Source organism: Melanerpes formicivorus, unplaced genomic scaffold (assembly GCF_026170545.1).
Source record: "Melanerpes formicivorus ecotype bairdi unplaced genomic scaffold, bMelFor1.0.p_v2 SCAF_87, whole genome shotgun sequence".
NCBI lineage: Eukaryota > Metazoa > Chordata > Aves > Piciformes > Picidae > Melanerpes > Melanerpes formicivorus.
In genome coordinates, this window is record NW_027142439.1 from 1,821,641 (window position 1) to 1,840,163 (window position 18,523).

General features: G+C 49.5%; 1 protein-coding gene across 1 annotated transcript in view; it reads left to right on the top strand.

Annotated features, from left to right (window-relative positions):
- Nucleotides 1–4,079: 4,079 nt before the first annotated feature.
- The window catches only part of RUBCNL (rubicon like autophagy enhancer), a 41,250-nt gene continuing 26,806 nt past the window's right edge, over nt 4,080–18,523 (top strand). Inside the window, exons 1-4 of the mRNA XM_068165267.1 lie at nt 4,080–4,196; nt 4,772–4,880; nt 8,065–8,173; nt 15,079–15,744. Of these exons, the coding sequence (XP_068021368.1) occupies nt 4,809–4,880; nt 8,065–8,173; nt 15,079–15,744 (847 nt within the window). The 5' untranslated portion in view covers nt 4,080–4,196; nt 4,772–4,808. The remainder of the gene's footprint in view (nt 4,197–4,771; nt 4,881–8,064; nt 8,174–15,078; nt 15,745–18,523) is intronic.

Sequence of the window (18,523 nt, forward strand, 5' to 3'; positions counted from 1 at the left end):
CTGGAGGTGTTTAAGCCCAGGCTGGCTGAGGCTGTGGCCAGGCTGATGTAGTGTGGGGTGTCCCTGCCCATGGCAGGGGGGTTGGAACGAGATGATCCTTGTGGTCCCTTCCAACCCTGACTGATACTGTGATACTATGATAGTAATCATGAGGTCTTGGGTGCTAGGTTGGACTTGATGATCTTTGAGGTCTTTTCCAACCTTATTGATTCTATGATTCTAAGGTCTACCACCAAATGGAAGTTATGGTAGCTCCCTCAGGTGCTGGGAAGAAAGCAGAGGACACAGTTGCAAGCTGTCACCCTCTGCCAGGGTACCAACATCCTCAGATGTGTTTTGTATTTTGACTGGAAGCCTACAAATCAGCATGTCTGGGATTCTTTAGAGGACCAGCTGACAAGCAGTTCCATTTCCTGTTTGTATGTTTGGCTTGGGATAGTTATCCTTCCCTTGTAATTATTTTGGTTTTACATGCAATTATTTCTGTACTTCCTTATTTTAGCACATTGCTGATACTTTTAACTTCAAGCCTGCTCTAGGTAGCTCTTTCCTGGAGAATCTGGAATCAAAAAGGGGTTGGACGTGGCACTTGGTGCCATGGTTTAGTAGTCATGAGGTGTTGGGTGACAGGTTGGACTTGATGATCTCTGAGGTCTCTTCCAGCCTTATTGATTCTATGATAATGATTCTTTACAAAAGACAGAATTCACTCATTCTAGGACATTAGCCTTGCAATGCTTTATCTTTTTAGTTAAATAAACAAACCAAAAAAGCCTTTCATAGTATCATAGTATCACAGTATCAGTCAGGGTTGGAAGGGACCACAAGGATCAGCTAGTTCCAACCCCCCTGCCATGGGCAGGGACACCCCACACTACATCAGCCTGGCCACAGCCTCATCCAGCCTGGGCTTAAACACCCCCAGGGACGGGGCCCCAACCACCTCCCTGGACAACCCATTCCAGGGCTTCACCACTCTCATAGGGAAGAACCTCTTCCTCACCTCCAGCCTCAATCTCCACACCTCCAGCTTCATTCCATTCCCCCTAGTCCTATCACTACCTGAGATCCTGAGAAGTCCTTCCCCAGCCTTCCTGTAGGCCCCCTTCAGATACTGGAAGGCCACAATGAGGTCACCTGGGAGCCTTCTCTTCTCCAGACTGAACAGCCCCAACTCCTTCAGTCTGTCCTCACAGGAGAGGTGCTCCAGCCCTCTGATCATCCTCCTGGCCCTTCTCTGGACACCTTCCAGCACCTCCACATCCCTCTTGCCTTAGGGGCTCCAGAACTGGAGACAGGACTCCAGGTGGGGTCTCAGCAGAGCTGAGCAGAGGGGGAGGATCACCTCCCTTGCCCTGCTGGCCACACTTCTCCCGATGCAGCCCAGGATCTGATTGGCTTTGTGGGCTGCAAGTGCACACTGAGAGCTCATGTTGAGCTTCTTGTCCACCAGCATCCCCAAGTCTCTCTCCTCAGGGCTGCTTTCCAGCCAGTCCCTGCCCAGCCTGGATTTGTGCCTGGGATTGCCTCGACCCAGATGCAGGACCCTGCACTTGCTCTTATTGAACTTTGAGGGTCTTCTGCAGAAGTCTTCTAAATAATTGCCAAATAATTTTAGTCCTGTGATTAAAAACACCCCCTTCCCTCATTTAAAAAGACAGGTTTATTTCTTTCACACAATTTGATGCAAACATTACAGAGTATTTTGGGTGCTTCTCAAAAGCAACTCCTTGAATGGGTTTAATCGGTTGTACCAGAGAGAGCAGGGATATCTGCTTTGGGTTCTCCCCAGGGCCCTCTTTTAAAGCTCTAAGACCTCACTATAGCATATATCTTGGCTACTGCTGGACATGAGGAGGAAGTTCTTCCCCATGAGAGTGGTGAAGCCCTGGAATGGGTTGTCCAGGGAGGTGGTTGGGGCACCGTCCCTGGAGGTGTTTAAGCCCAGGCTGGATGAGGCTGTGGCCAGCCTGATGTAGTGTGGGGTGTCCCTGCCCACGGCAGGGGGGTTGGAACTAGCTGATCCTTGTGGTCCCTTCCAACCCTGACTGATACTGTGATTTACTTTCATGTGGAAAGTAGGAAGATTCCTCCATTTACTTTCACATGGAAAGTAGGAAGATTCCTCTACAGAAGCCCAGTGATGAGAGCTCTTAATAACAGCGTTTCTGCTTCCAGCCTCATTCCTCTGTTATCTGATATTCTGCTGGAAGGGTTTGGGCAGGAATTTGCTCATACTTTTCTTTTTGGCATATACTCTAGATGAAATAGCTTGGGGCTTTTTTTCCCCCCCTCTTCTAAGCCAAGGCAAGTCATGCTGGCATTAGGGCAAGATGCCAGTTCGGTGCTCTCCAGTGTTGTTGAATTTCCACCTTGTAAGCTTTAAAAACAGTTGAGTATTTCCTTCCTCTTTTTGTTTTTCCTTGTGGCTTTCAGTTTTCTGGTATTTCTGTGGGTGACATGTGCTTTTAATCACATCTCAGGCAAAGGGTGTGACACAATACAAAGGTTCCTGATGATCCACCTAGCCATAAAAGAGAGCAGCGTGCTCTTCTGATGCAGCACTGCTTTCTGACCTTTTTAGTGTTTTGCCCTTGTGTGATTCTTGTCCTCCTGAGAATCTGGGGAAAATAATGGCATGAAGCACAGATTTCCCTGCCTGGATTTCTGTCAGCCTTCAGTAAGAAATGCAGCAGAACGGTGAATGGGAAGTTTCTCAACAGCAGAACTGATTTTCACCCACAGCTCTATGTGAGACAAGCAACTTCTCTCTGGAAATTTGGAACACACACACACACAATAGGATAAGATCCAGACCAAGTGCAGGGAACTGTGCAGTTTGACCAGTGGCAACCCCTAAGTTTCCACAGCCCAAACCTACCATTCAATTTACTGGCCAGGCCATCATCTGTCCTTAAAAGGGAGGCAATCACTTCAGAACATCTCTAACCCACATTTTCAGATGCAGCTCTGGTTTGTGTTCTGTTCACTGTTCCTACTTATTTCTGCATGCTACCATCTGGATTCTACTTCCTTTCTACTTCCTCATGGTGTACAGTTTCCTAAGTTCCTCTACGTATTTTTTGCATTATGAGCAATCAGCATTTTTGGGTTTTTTTAGCTGCAGGAATAGAGCTCAGCACTTTTTCACTTTATTTTTAGTCCAAACCATCTACTAGAGAACTTCGGTTTGCTAGCGTCGAGCCTTCCGAGGCGGCTGACTCTGAGACCTGCCTGGCTGATGGCTCAATCCCTTTCTGAAAGCTGAGTGAGAATGGCTCTTTGTTTCTCAAAGACCAGCTGATTGCAGATGCTCCAATACAGCTGATACGTGAAGGTGTGCCTGCAAGTGTTGCCCGCGGGCCTGAGCATTTCCCATGCTAATCAAGCAAAGACACTCCATTCGCTCCCAGTTGGCTTATCTTGGGTTTGTTCGGCAATACAATAGAATATCTCAATTTGAAAGGACCTAGACCATCATCTAGTCTAACTGACGGAACAATTAAAGGCAGATACGAAGTTAAAGCATGTTGCTAACGCCATTGTTCAAATGCTTCTTAAATACAGACCGGCTTGGGGCATCTACCATTTCTCTAGGAAGACTGTCGCAGTGTTTGTTCACCCCTTCGGTGAAGAAATGCTTCCTAACTCCCATTCTAAACCCCCTTCGGTGCAGCTTTGAACCATTCCCACGCGTCTTATCACTGGATTCTAGGAGGAAGAGACCAGCAATTCTCAATCCGCTTTTCCTCCTCAAGAATCTGTAGGAAGTCGTCCCTGGGCTTCTGTCTCTGCAAACCGGACAAACTCGGAATCCAGAGTCTCTCCTCCACAGGTGGTTCTTGTTGCCGGTTGGATTTGTTTGTGTTGCATTCGGTGAGTTTTGTTTTCTCCAAGTTACGATTTAGCTGTTTGCTTTTGCGGGGTTCATGCTTGTGCCGCGGCTGCCCTTCGTTTCCCGGGGAGGCGGGGTGCGGGACTCAGCCCGGCCCCTAGCCGCGGCTGTGGGCGGAACCTCCCGCCGCTGGGCAGCGCCTCCCTCCCGCGGGCGGAACTCCGCTCCCCAGCGCTGGGAGAGCGGGCGGGCGGCCGGCTGGCCGGCGCTGCTGCTGCTGTTGCTGCTGCTGCTTCAGCGGCGGGAGCCGCGGTGAACCCCAGCGGGCAGGCGTGCGCGGAGCTGGGTGCTGCGGGTGCCGGTAGGTCCGGGGGGTCGGGGCGCCGGGGCCGGGCGAGAGGTCGGTCTGTCGGTCGGTCAGTCGGCTGGCGTCTCTCGGGGCGCACGGTGCGCGTTCCTGGCCCGGCAGGCGTTCGGGCGGCGGAGTGTCTCTCTGCCTCGCTCCGCGTTAAAGGCTTCCCCGAGCTGTGTGTGAAAGGGAGGCGGCTGCCCAGCGCCGAGCCGGGAGGACAACGCCAGGTTTTGTCCATCGCCTGTGCCTTTCCCTGGCTGGCACCCGTGGGGAGAGCAGCCGGGCTGCGATGGAGCCGGGGCGCGGGGGCTTCATTGCTGCCGACTCCTCGGTGTCTCTTTCCTTTACAACAAACTGGAGTACAGGAGGTCAATATCTTCCTTTTCTGCCTTTCTTAAGCATTCCTCTTGAGTTGTATGTGTTTAAAATAAAAACTCTAGGCTCTGTCTAACACAGATTTCCATTCCTGCTGACCTCTGCTCTTGGTAAGCTCATCAGCCGACTCAAGACAGTCCCAGAGTATTAAGTGCAGAGTCTGCAAAACACATGATGTGCTGATGATTGTAATTCTTCGCTGCTTCCAGGTACTTAATAACAACAAAGCATGATCGTTTCCCCACCATGTCTCTCCGGGCAGTAACTCTAGCCAGCTACAGCGGGACAGAAGACTTCAAGCGCCCCTGCTCCAAAGAGGTAAGGCGAGGAGGGCATCTAAAAGGTTGTGTCAGCGTTTTCGTTTAGCTGGGCAACGAGTGGGGGAGGTGTCAGGGGTATGACTTCTTTCCAAAATATAGCTTTGAGTTATTAGTGGTTGCAGTAAATATTTTTAAGTGCTGACGGTTTCATTGCAGAGTTAACTTTTGTAGTGCAGCCCCAGCGCTGGGGGGGGGTGGGGGGGGTGGGGGTGGGGCTGACTCATTTATGCTATGAAGGATGTCAGAGTGGTTTTTATTGGCTATGACAACATGCTTTGGTACCTTCATGCATCTCTTTCCTGTCGTATTTGCTTCTAAGTGCTCTTTAATTGCATGCTATATATACATATAATTTATTTGTTTGTTTTAGTGGATGAGGGCATTGAGTCCATCAGCAGTAAATTTGCTGATGACACCAAGCTGGGGCAGGAGTTGATGTGCTGGAGGGTAGAGAGGCTCTGCAGAAGGACCTCGACAGGCTGGACAGATGGGCAGAGGCCAAGGGCAGGAGATTGAACACATCCAAGTGCCAGGTTCTGCACATTGGCCACAACAACCCCATGCAGAGCTACAGGCTGGGGTCAGAGTGGCTGAGAGCAGCCAGGTAGAGAGGGACCTGGGGGTGCTGGTTGATGGTAGGCTGAACATGAGCCTGCAGTGTGCCCAGGTGGCCAGGAGGGCCAATGGCATCCTGGCCTGCGTCAGGAGCAGTGTGGCCAGCAGGAGCAGGGAGGTCATTCTGCTCCTGTACTCAGCACTGGTTAGGCCACACCTTGAGTCCTGTGTCCAGTTCTGGGCCCCTCAGTTTAGGAAGGAGGTTGACTTGCTGGAACGAGTCCAGAGAAGGGCAACAAAATTGGTGAGGGGTTTGGAGCACAGCCCTATGAGGAGAGGCTGAGGGAGCTGGGGTTGCTCAGCCTGGAGAAGAGGAGACTCAGGGGTGACCTTCTTGCTCTCTACAACTACCTGAAGGGAGGTTGTAGACAGGCAGAGGTTGGTCTCTTCTCCTAGGCAGGCAGTACCAGAACAAGAGGACACAGTCTCAGGCTGTGCCAGGGGAGGTTTAGGCTGGAGGTTAGGAGGAAGTTTTAGACAGAGTGATTGCCCATTGGAATGGGCTGCCCAGGGAGGTGGTGGAGTCACCATCACTGGAGGTGTTCAGGGGGAGACTTGATGGGGTGCTTGGTGCCATGGGTTAGTTGTTTAGGTGGTGTTGGGTGATAGGTTGTACTTGATGATCTTGAAGGTATCTTCCGGTCTGGCCTGGCCTGGCCTGGTCTGGTCTATTCTATTCTATTCTATTCTATTCTATTCTATTCTATTCTATTCTATTCTATTCTATTCTATCTCTTTTCCCAGTCTGTGATATAGCTGAAATTGTAATATCTGGAAGGTAAATGGAACTATTTTATCCGAATTCTCAGAGCCCCAGGCTGCTTCTGCTAAGAGACAGGAGAGTTCTTTGAGAAAGAGATTAAATCTGAGCACTTAGCCCTCAGTATTTACTCCTGTGTTCCCCCCAGCATCAGGCAGCTGTGGTGCTTGCAGGCTAGGATGCAGATCTGAAATGTTACTCTTCAGTGAAAAGGGAAATTCTTTCTGGGTTTTAATTTCTTCTGCTTTCCGTAAGTCTGAAGCGTATCTGGTCTAGATCTGTTCTGAGTCACCTTGTTCTCCCATGGGACCATGTGGGGAACATAGAAGTCAGCACAGGGGGTCTGCCACACCTTTTAACTCTCTTCTCTTTGTATGGGATCACAGAGTGCAGGGGAGGGCAAGAGGCATGCAGAGGATGCTTCTGTGTGGAGACATCAAGTTGATGTCTTGTGACTGGGGGAAAAGACAAGAGAGATGCCTTGGTTAAGTGCAGTTTCATGATGCATCTGTTGGAGCTGGGCACCCCTTGGCTTTCACTGGTCTGCAGGTCCAAGACATATGTGAAGCAGTGGAGAGGGAGCAGGAGACAAATATATGTGACCCTTGCAAGTGGTTTTTGAGTGTGGGGAGGAGACCTGTTGCTTTGCCAGCCTTAGTGTATCATAGTATCAGTCAGGGTTGGAAGGGACCACGAGGATCATGTAGTTCCAATCCCCCTGCCATGGGCAGGGACACCCCACACTAGATCAGGCTGGCCAGTGCCTCGTCCAGCCTGGGCTTAAACAGCTCCAGGGATGGGGCTCCAACCACCTCCCTGGACAACCCATTCCAGGGCTTCGCCACTCTCATGGGGAAGAACTTCCTCCTCACCTCCAGCCTGAATCTCCCCACCTCCAGCTTCACTCCATATCTTACTGCCTAGCTGGAATTCACCCTTTGGTATCCCTGCTAAACTGCTTGCCCTGGTTCAGCTGACACTGGTCTGACAATATGGTAAATCCAGCTTTGGGGTTAGAAATTCCAAAGCAAAAGTTATCATGGTCCCACAAAACAAAATGCTGGTCTGGGACAAACCTGCTTGGTCAGTTCAAAATGCATTCAGAATATTGGGCAGCTTGTGTCTGACCTGTATGCCAGGTTAAGTGTTCTCTCTCTCACCTCTTGCTGATGTGAGCTGTGTGTCCCATGCTCTATCAAATTAGATGTGATTATGGGACCATATTTGCTCCCAGTTGATATGGCTGGGAGGTCAAGCAGCACGTGTGTCAGGTACCTGTGGAGTCAGGGTCTCACAGACTTAGCTCACAGACTGTATACATCTGAACAAGCTCATGCTGGAAGTCTTTCCTACTCCATTGCTGCTGTTCTGGCAGGTCTAGCTATCTGATTTAACGTTTTCTCCTCTATATGCCTTATGCACATGTTTAATTCTCCTCCTGTGGAGAGTTTCTTTTGGTCAGCTACCTTCCAGAGTGAAATGTGAGAGGCAGAATGGAGAAGCCAGAGCTCTCCAGACACTGCATGATTCTGCAGAGATTTGCAGACAACCAGAAATACAGGCAGTGCTTAGGTGACTGTCTTAGCACAGTATTCTTCCTGCTGGTGTGACTGTGAGACTGGGGCTATTATTACCAGAGTGCTGTTGTCTTATAACCAAATCAGCTGCCTGTAAGTGTTTAGGAAGAGACTGGGGCACTTGGGTGCCATGGTTTAGTTGATTAGATGGTGTTGGGTGATAGGTTGGACTGGATGATCTCAAAGGTCTTTTCCAACCTGGTTAATTCTATTCTGTGTTCTTGTTCCAGTTAAACCACAAAGGCCTGAAGGTGGCATTCATGGAATCAACCTATTCTTCAAATCCTTCAGTGAGGATTAGCTGCCTTGCTCCGACACCTCAGATCTCCATTCTGTCAGGTATGCCGATTTGTTCTCACTTGTGCCCCTCTGGGGAGCTTTGCTGATGCTAATACTGCTGGCAGAAGCTATTGATGTTTATGTGTACTAAAGAAGCATGATCAGGATGGAGAGAAAAATCTTGCTTATTGGCTTTGAAGGTGGGAATACTTCCCTCAGTTTAGGAAAGATGTTGAGTTGCTGGAATGTGTCCAGAGAAGGGCAACAAAGCTGGGGAGGGGTTTGGAGCACAGCCCTGTGAGGAGAGGCTGAGGGAGCTGGGGTTGCTTAGCCTGCAGAAGAGGAGGCTCAGGGGAGACCTTCTTGCTGTCCACAACTGCCTGAAGGGAGGTTGCATTCAGGTGGTGGTTGGTCTCTTCTCCCAGGCAACCAGCACCAGAACAAGAGGACACAGTCTCAAGCTGCGCCGGGGTGGTTTAGACTCGAGGTGAGGAGAAAGTTCTCCCCAGAAAGAGAGATTGGCCATTGGGATGTGCTGCCCAGGGAGGTGGTGGAGTCACCATCCCTGGAAGTGTTTAGGAATCATAGAATCAATAAGGTTGGAAAACACCTCAAAATCATCAAGTCCAACCTGTCACCCAAGAGACTGGATGAGTCCCTTAGTGCCATGCATGGTTTAGTTGATTAGATGGTGTTGGGTGATAGGTTGGACTCAATGATCTTGAAGGTCTTTTCCAACCTGGTTAATTCTAATTCAAAGTACATTATACAACTTCAAGTATGGGGTTTCTTCCTTTTGAAAATGGTACTTCAGGCATTTTAGTTAAACTGGCATTTTGAGTGCTCAACTGTTCAGCTGATTCTTGGCAGGTTAACTCTTATGTTCATTCAAGAAAGAGCTTCTCAGGTATTAACAGATTACCATAATTACTCACAGGATTATTGATTACAAAACTGAACTTGAGTGCTGTTCTTGCTTGGTTCTTGTTTGGGTTTTGGCTGCTGTTAGTTGTTTGCTTGTTTGTTTGTTGTTGTTTTTTCATGGTTTGTTTTTGTGGTTGGTTGGTTTGTTTTTATTGGAACTAACTTATTTCTGGAGTAGCAAGTTAATGTTTTTTTTCTAAACTAAGAACATCACTAAAACCAAGTATTTAGCTGCATGGTTATATGATTATCAAGGGCAACAAGGCTGGGGAGAGGCCTTGAACACAAGCCCTATGAGGAGAGGCTGAGGGAGCTGGGATTGTTTAGCCTGAAGAAGAGGAGGCTCAGGGGAGACCTTCTTGCTCTCTACAACTACCTGAAGGGAGGTTGTAGCCAGGTAGGGGTTGGTCTCTTCCCCCAGGCAACCAGCACCAGAACAAGAGGACACAGTCTCAAGCTGCGCCAGGGGAGGTTTAGACTCAAGGTGAGGAGAAAGCTCTTCACAGAAAGAGAGATTGGCCATTGGAATGTGCTGCCCAGGGAGGTGGTGGAGTCACCATCCCTGGAGGTGTTCAAGAGGGGATTGGATGTGGCACTTGGTGCCATGGTCTAGTCATGAGGTCTGTGGTGACAGGTTGGACTCGATGATCCTCGAGGTCTCTTCCAACCTTAGTGTGACCATTTGGGGCTGTGCCTTTAAGAAAGAGATGCTGTGACTGAATGTTTTATGAACAAAGGACAGGTCTAAACTAATTTAATTGGTGGATTGGTAGATTTCATAGTATCACAGTATCAGTCAGGGTTGGAAGGGACCACAAGGATCATCTAGTTCCAACCCCCCTGCCATGGACAGGGACACCCCACACTAGATCAGGCTGCCCAGAGCCTCATCCAGCCTGGGCTTAAATTTTGGCTTTGAACTCTGAGTCCAGCAGAGACTAGTCTCAGTCTTGCACTTCTTCCCCCTCCTTTCTCAGCTTACAGCTTCTGGGCTTTTGGCCAGACTGACCTTGGACAGATAAGGCCTCTACTAACACATTTGCTCTAATTATAACTGCTTTTAATTAACAATTATTCATTTTCTCTCTTTCTAACCTTCTCTGGGGATAAGGGGGAGAGAAGGGGGTACAGGGGGGAAAACCTTTCCTCCTGGTGGGGGAGGGGAATCTCATTCCTGTGTTACTTTGTTGTATATTTCTGTATATATATTGTAAATACTGTAAATTGTGTCTATATTCCCCTGCATATCCTAAACTGCTTTGTAAATATAGCTCATTCTCTTGCTCATCCAGCTGTGCTTAGCTGTGGTGTTTTTCCCTTTACTTACAGGGGGGGGAGAAGGCTGGGGCCTTCCCCTCAACCCTCAACACTTAGTTATACTGTGATTAGTGCTGGAGATGCTTCCTGAATAGAATAGAATAGAATTAACCAGGTTGGAAAAGAACTTCGAGGTCATCAAGTCCAACCTACCACCCAACACCATCTAATCAACTAAACCATGGCACCAAGCACCCCATCCAGTCTGTTCCTAAACACTTCCAGTGATGGAGTAGTGGAGTTGATGAATGTTGAGAGGGGATGGAAAGGCAATGGGACTTCACAATGGAAGGGCAGAGCAGAAGAGCTGAAGGTGACAAAACTGAATGTTTGTCTTGCACAGCAAAGATGCCATTTGCAGCCCAAGTTAAGCTATTGCTGTACAATGAAATATCAGTAGTTAGCAAAACTGCTTTCTTTTCCTGAAAAGATCAAGATATGTTTCTTTGGAAATCAGGTATCTTTTGTTTTGCTGTACTTTCCAAAGATGACACACCCTCTTTTTTTCCCCTTAATTCACCCAGAAGTTTGTTGCCCATCCAGGCTGGCTGTCTGCCCCGGCGGCTCATCTTCCAGCACATTGGCACAGCCTGTTCCTGTGCCTTCAAGAACTCTTTCTTGAAGTAGGCCCAGCCCTCCTGGGCTGTTTTTAAGTGCTGTTTTCCAAGCTACCTTCTGAGTTAGTTCCTTAAGTAACCTGAAGTCTGCCCTCCAGAAGTCCAGAGTGGAGGTTTTGTTGCTGCCCCTCCTAGCTTGACTGCATATGTTTAAGTCCAGGCTGGACAAGGCTCTGGCCAGCCTGATCTAGTGCAGAGTGTCCCTGCCCATGGCAGGGGGGTCAGAACTAGATGATCCTTGTGGTGCCTTCCAACCCTGACTGATACTATGATACTGAAACCATATTGAAAACTCAATTATCTCATGGTCACTGGACCCCAGACAGCCTCCAACCACCACATCTCCCACCAGCCCTTCTCTGTTTGTAAAAAGAAGGTCAAGCAGAGCCTTACCTCCAGTAGGCTCACTCAGCAGCTGGGATAAGAACCTATTCTCCATACTCTCTATAAGAACCTTCTAGACTGCCTCCTCTCTGCTGTGTTGAGTTCCCAGCAGGTATCAGGCAGGTTAAAGTCACTCATGAGAACAAGGTCTAGCAATCTTGAAACAGCCTCTAGCTGCCTATAGAATAATTCATCAACCTCTACATCCTGGTTGGGTGGCCTATAACAGACTGCAACCAGGATGACTAGCTGGAAAGTAGCCCTGAGGAGAGAGACTTGGGGGTGCTGGGGGAGGAGAAGCTCAACAGGAGCTCTCAGTGTGCACTTGCAGCCCACAAAGCCAATCAGATCCTGGGCTGCATCAGGAGAAGTGTGGCCAGCTGGGCAAGGGAGGTGATTCTCCCCCTCTGCTCAGCTCTGGGGAGACCCCACCTGGAGTCCTGCCTCCAGTTCTGGAGCCCCTATTCCAAGAGGGATCTGGAGGTGCTGGAATGTGTCCAGAGAAGGGCCAGGAGGATGATCAGAGGGCTGGAGCACCTCTCCTGTGAGGACAGACTGAAGGAGTTGGGGCTGTTCAGTCTGGAGAAGAGAAGGCTCCCAGGTGACCTCATTGTGGCCTTCCAGGATCTGAAGGGGGCTCCAAGAAGGCTGGGGAGGGACTTCTCAGGCTGTCAGGTAGTGATAGGACTAGGGGGAATGGAATGAAGCTGGAGGTGGGGAGATTGAGGCTGGAGGTGAGGAGGAAGTTCTTCCCCATGAGAGTGGTGAAGCCCTGGAATGGGTTGTCCAGGGAGGTGGTTGGAGCCCCATCCCTGGAGGTGTGTAAGCCCAGGCTGGACAAGGCACTGGCCAGCCTGACGTAGTGTGGGGTGTCCCTGCCCATGGCAGGGGGGTTGGAACTAGATGATCCTTGTGGTCCCTTCCAACCCTGAATGAAACTATGAAACTATGTCTGCCCTGCCCTTACACTGCCATGGCTGGCTACGTTGGCAAGGTGTAGTTTTGCTGCTAATTCTTCAAGAGCTTTGTCTTTGTAAGCGGCAGATGGCTAATTGTAGTTATTGATGAACTCTTCAGCTAGCTTTGGCCTGGCTTTGCTTGTGAGGGTTCCTCTTTGTTTAGACTTGCTTTCCAAAGGGTGTGTGTGTGGGGGGGTGTTGCATTTGTTTTGACCTCTTCATTAGCAAACTTTCTTATCATGCAGTTTGAATGCATGCTGGCTTCCAGGTGAGTGTCTTGTGGAGGTGTTTAGTGTGTTGCTTTGAGATATGCCCAAGGAGAATGGGATGGAATGGAATAGAATTAACCAGGTTGGAAGAGACCTTTGAGATCATTGAGTCCAACCTATCACCCAACACTCTCTCTGAAAGACTTGCTTTTTATTTTGTTTGGTTTGGTTTTTTTTACTAGCAGTGCTCATGGTTGTAACTAAGAGTTCTTTGCCCTGGAAATGAATCTTGATTGTATCAATTATTAGACTGTTACAACAGACTAATCTTCCCCAAAGGAGCCAGGTGTTAACTTAATTGTGATGTGGTCAACAGTTTCTTCTTGAGCAGGCTTTGTGTCTAATTTCTTCATTGCCTGGCTATTCCTCTGAGGCTTTTTGCTCAAGAATAAATTGAAGTCCCATACCTTGAATAGCTGCCTGTAGCAGTGCACACTTCTATATCAAGCTAATGTGAATGTGCTGCCCAGGGAGGTCGTGGAGTCACCGTCCGTGGAGGTGTTCAAAAAGGGATTGAACGTGGCCCTTGAAGCCATGGTTGAGTTAGCCATGAGGTGTTGAGTGACAGGTTGGACTTGATGATCACAGTATCACCAAGGCTGGAAGAGACCTCAAAGTTCATCAAGTCCACCCTGTCACCACAGACCTCATGACTAGACCATGGCACCGAGTGCCATGTTCAATCCCCTTAAGTCTTTTCCAACCTTATTGATTCTATGATTCTATGTTGCCATGTTTGCCACTAAAAGCAGGTTTTCCATTTTCCTGTTGAGCTACATTCCAATGGGCAATCACTCTCTGTATAGAACTTCTTCCTAACATCCAGCCTAAACCTCCCCTGGTGCAGCCTGAGACTGTGTCCTCTTGTTCTGGTGCTGGCTGCCTGGGAGAAGAGACCAACCTCTGCCTGTCTACAACCTCCCTTCAGGGAGTTGTAGACAACAAGAAGGTCACCCCTGAGTCTCCTCCTCTCCAGGCTAAACAACCCCAGCTCCCTCAGCCTCTCCTCACAGGGCTGTGCTCCAAACCCCTCACCAACTTTGTTGCCCTTCTCTGGACTCGTTTCAGCAAGTCAACCTCCTTCCTAAACTGAGTGGCCCAGAACTGGACACAGGACTCAAGGTGTGGCCTAACCAGTGCAGTGTACAGGGGCAGAATGACCTCCCTGCTCCTGCTGGCCACACTGTTCTTGATGCAGGCCAGGATGCCATTGGCCCTCTTGGATGCCTGGGCACACTGCAGGCCTCTCTACCCTCCAGCAGATCAACTCCTGCCCCCAGCTTGGTGTCATCAGCAAACTGACTGATATAGGGCCTTGTCACAAAGTACTTCGATCCCTTCAGAGGCTTGATGGTGAATTCGCCGCGACACAGCTAATTTTCTTTACGGGTTCACGTAGCTGTTGCCGCCTCTATGAGTAATAGGCTGAAGGTTATTTCAGCCAATGCCACATGGGGAGTGTCTCAGAGAAGGTCAAGTGCTTATGTGTTTCAGTTCAATTACTGTGTATTTTTTTCCCTCTTCCTGGTCTAGGGATACCTGCTGTAATGTGACCTATTTTTATGACAACAGCGCCAGCAGCTGTACTGGTAACTCTATCTCATCCAGTTTTATAGAACAGTGATGTTGCTGAGCATGCTGACAAGTTGTTGCTATTGAAGCCCTAACAAGCAGCAACAGTATTTTACTGCTGTTTTATTACCTAGCCTGATCAATGACAGAAATACTTTCTAACTATAGATAGCAAAAGCTGTTATTGCAGGAAGAGACAGCAGAGTGTGGTGTGTGAATTCAGTGCTTCGTTCTTCTCACCCATCTTAAGAAGCACATGTGTGTTATTCATGTTGGATATTACATTTTTTTTTCCTAAGGATTGTCTAGGATAGGATAGAATAGGATAGAAGAGAATAGAATAGAATTAACCAGGTTGGAAAAAACCTTTGAGATCATTGAGTCCAACCTAGCACCCAACACCATCTCATCAACTAAACCATGGCATCAAGTGCCTCATCCAGTCTCTCTTTAAACACTTCCATTGATGGTGACTCCACCACCTCCCTGGGCAGCACATTCCAATGGCCAGCCTCTCTTTCTGGGAAGAACTTCTTCCTAATCATCCAGCCTAAACCTCCTCTGGTGCAGCTTGAGACTGTGTCCTGTTGCTCTCTCATAGGTTGCCTGGGAGAAGAGACCAACCACCACCTGGCTACAACCTCCCTTCAGGTAGTTGTAGACAGCAAGAAGGTCTCCCCTGAGCCTCCTCTTCTTCAGGCTAAGCAACCCCAGCTCCCTCAGCCTCTCCTCACAGGGCTGTGCTCCAAACCCCCCCCCAGCTTTGTTGTCCTTCTGTGGACACCTTCCAGCAACTCAACATCTTTCCTAAACAGAGGGGCTCAGAACTGGACACAGGACTCGAGGTGTGACCTAACCAATGCTGAGTACAAGGGCAGAACGATTGCTTTCTAATCTCTTGATTTCCTCCCTTTTTTGAACAGAAGAGTACTCGAGGCCCGCAGTGATTGGACATGCCGGAAGCTTGGGATCATACCCAGGCAGTGCTGAAGCTATTAAAGACATTCTTGTATCAGTTTTAAATGCATCTGGTTTGAAGCCCTCTGTGGTGCCGGTGCAGACCACAATGCAGGAAACTGAGCATCTGGACAGTGACATGGAAGGGTGGGAAGAGAGCAGCGATGGGGATAGCCCTGATGACAGCGATTCCGCACGGCACAGCGTCGCCTGTACGCAGACAGACATTCGGTTCACAAGGCACCGGGCGTGTTGGGACAACACCGACTTGGATTCCTCTAAACCTTCGCTGGACACTTACTTTTGTCCCCCTTACTCAGATGGAGATCCTGCTACTTCCTCCTGCCATGGTTTCGCTGTTTCAGACATGTCCCCTCTGAAGCAGGACTGCTTTACCCAGGTGACGCTAACGGGAGGCACTGTCACAGCAGCTGTCGTGCATTCTGGAGAACAACATTGCACCCCCGCCCAGCAGGGCTCGACTGTCACAACATTTCTGTCCAGTTCCAATGAATTGCACAGAGCAGAAGATGTACTGAAATACCCTGATGCTTTGGAGCCTGCACCCATCAGCAACAGGGAGAGTAATTCTCCCAATGGACTTTCCCAGGCAGAGGCAGTCAATCGAACAGGTAATTTTACAGGTCTGTTTTGGTGCACTAGGTGTTGTGGTTTGAGCCTTATAATGCTGGGCTCTGTGCTCTTTAACATCTTTATTGATCTGGATGAGAGCATTGAGTCCATCATCAGTAAATTTGCAGATGACACCAAGCTGGGGGCAGGAGTTGATCTGCTGGAGGGTAGAGAGGCTCTGCAGAGGGACCTCGACAGGCTGGACAGATGGGCAGAGGCCAAGGGCAGGAGACTGAACACATCCAAGTGCCAGGTTCTGCACATTGGCCACAACAACCCCATGCAGTGCTACAGGCTGGGGTCAGAGTGGCTGGAGAGCAGCCAGGCAGAGAGGGACCTGGGGGTGCTGGTCGATGGTAGGCTGAACGTGAGCCTGCAGTGTGCCCAGGCAGCCAGGAGGGCCAATGGCATCCTGGCCTGCATCAGGAACAGTGTGGCCAGGAGGAGCAGGGAGGTCAATGTGCCCCTGTACACTGCACTGGTTAGGCCACACCTTGAGTCCTGTGTCCAGTTCTGGGCCCCTCAGTTTAGGAAGGAGGTTGACTTGCTGGAACGAGTCCAGAGAAGGCCAACAAAGTTGGTGAGAGGTCTCAAGAACCCTATAAGGAGAGGCTGAGGGAGCTGGGGTTGCTTAGCCTGGAGAGGAGGAGACTCAGGGGTGACCTTCTTGCTCTCTACAACTCCCTGAAGGGAGGTTGTAGACAGGCAGAGGTTGGTCTCTTCTCCCAGGCAGCCAGCACCAGAACAAGAGGACACAGTCTCAGGCTGTGCCAGGGGAGGTATAGGCTGGATGCTAGGAAGAAGTTCTACACAGAGAGAGTGATTGCCCATTGGAATGGGCTGCCTGGGGAGGTGGTGGAGTCACCATCATTGGAGGTGTTCAGGAGGAGACTTGATGGGGTGCTTAGTGCCGTGGTTTAGTTGTTTAGGTGGGTTGGATTGGTTGATGGGTTAGATGTGATGATCTTGAAGATCTCTTCCAACCTGGTTTATTATTCTATTCCATTATTATTTCCTGGTGTTTAAGAGCTTAGATGGTGGCAAGACTGAGAACTCCTCCCCTGCTCCCCCTTCCTCTTTCTTGATACAGGGAAGGGGAAAGAATAGGGGAAAATAGGGGAAGGTAAAAGGGAAAGAGGGGGGGGGGTAAGGAAAAAAGGGAGGAGGCAAATCTACTGAGAGATAATTTGGAGTGGGTTTGGAAGTAGAGAAGTAAATTTTTTTTCCTTTAAACAATATCTATCTATCTATCTCTGTGTTTGTGCATATATAACAATGGCAGGAAGGGTTCACAAGGGTAAGGAACAAGGATGGATAGGGAGATACACAAAACCAGCAGTCCTTTGGGGAAACGTGGATGCGGCAGGGAGAAAGACCAGGCCTGACCACGAGAACCAGGAAGCCAGCAGCGGCTCTTGGTCCTCTTGCCCAGGCAAGGCAGGAGCAAAAGAGAGGGGAAAATGGTTGCTGTACCCTCCCCTTTATAGTTTTGCTAGGCAGGGAGGGGGAGTAGAACAAACTAACTCAGTTTCCTGGGGTGGGGAACCCCCTCCAGGAGGGGAGAAGGGAGGAACTAAGTCCACCCGGATCAGGTTGCATTAATCCCAGGGGGAGAGCAGGGCTCTTGCAACCCTCCCCCTCCCAGGACAGGTGTCAACCCCAGCACACTAGGAAAGCCAACAGAAACAGAAATGGGCCTTGGTTATGGTGATTGTGAATTACAGACATACATAGAACTGCTGAGACCATCTAATCCAACCACCCGCCTAGAGTTCACAATCCCACCACTGCTAAGCTACTGCCACTAAACCACTTCTCTCAGCACCACATCCATGCATCCTTTAAATGCCTCCAGGGGTAGTGACTCCACCACCACCCTAGGTAGCTCATTTCAATGTCAGATAACCCTATCTGTGAGGAAACTTTTCCTAGCATCCAACCCAAACCTCCCTTGGCACAACTCAAGCCTGTGTCCTCTTGTCCCATTGCTTGTTGCATGTGAGAAGAGACCACCCCTCACCTTGCTCCAGCCTTTTCTGAGGTACTTGTGGAGAGCAATAAGGTCTCCCCTCAGCTTCCTCTTACAAAGGCTAAACAACTCCAGCACCAGAACAAGAGGACACAGTCTCAAGCTGCGCCAGGGGAGGTTTAGGCTGGATGTTAGGGAGAAATTCTTCATAGAGAGAGAGAGATTGGCCATTGGAATGTGCTGCCCAGGGAGGTGGTGGAGGCACCATCACTGGAGGTGTTTAGGAAGAGACTGGATGGGGTGCTTGGTGCCATAGTTTAGTTGATTAGATGGTGTTGGGTGATAGGTTGGATAATCTCAAAGGTCTTTTCCAAACTGGTCTGTTCTATTCTGTTCTATTCTGTTCCTGTTCCCTCAGCCATTCCTCATAATACTTGAGTCCTTCACCACCTTAGTTGCTCTTTGACACTCTCTGGCACCTGAATGCCCTTCTTGTTCTTGCCCTTGAACACAGTATTGATGGTGTGGCCTCACCAGTGCCACGTAGAGGGGAGCAGTCACCTCCCTACACTTTTGGCCACGCTCTTCCTGATGGATGCCATTGGCTGTTTTGCCCCCCTGAGTGTGCTGCTGGCTCCTATTAAGGTGGCCATCATTCAGCACCCCCAGGTCCTCCTCTGCTGAGATGCTCTCCAGCCACTCTTCCCCAAGCCTGTCTCTACAACTACCTGAAGGGAGGTTGTAGACAGGCAGATGTTGGTCTCTTCTCCCAGGCAGCCAGTACCAGAACAAGAGGACACAGTCTCAGG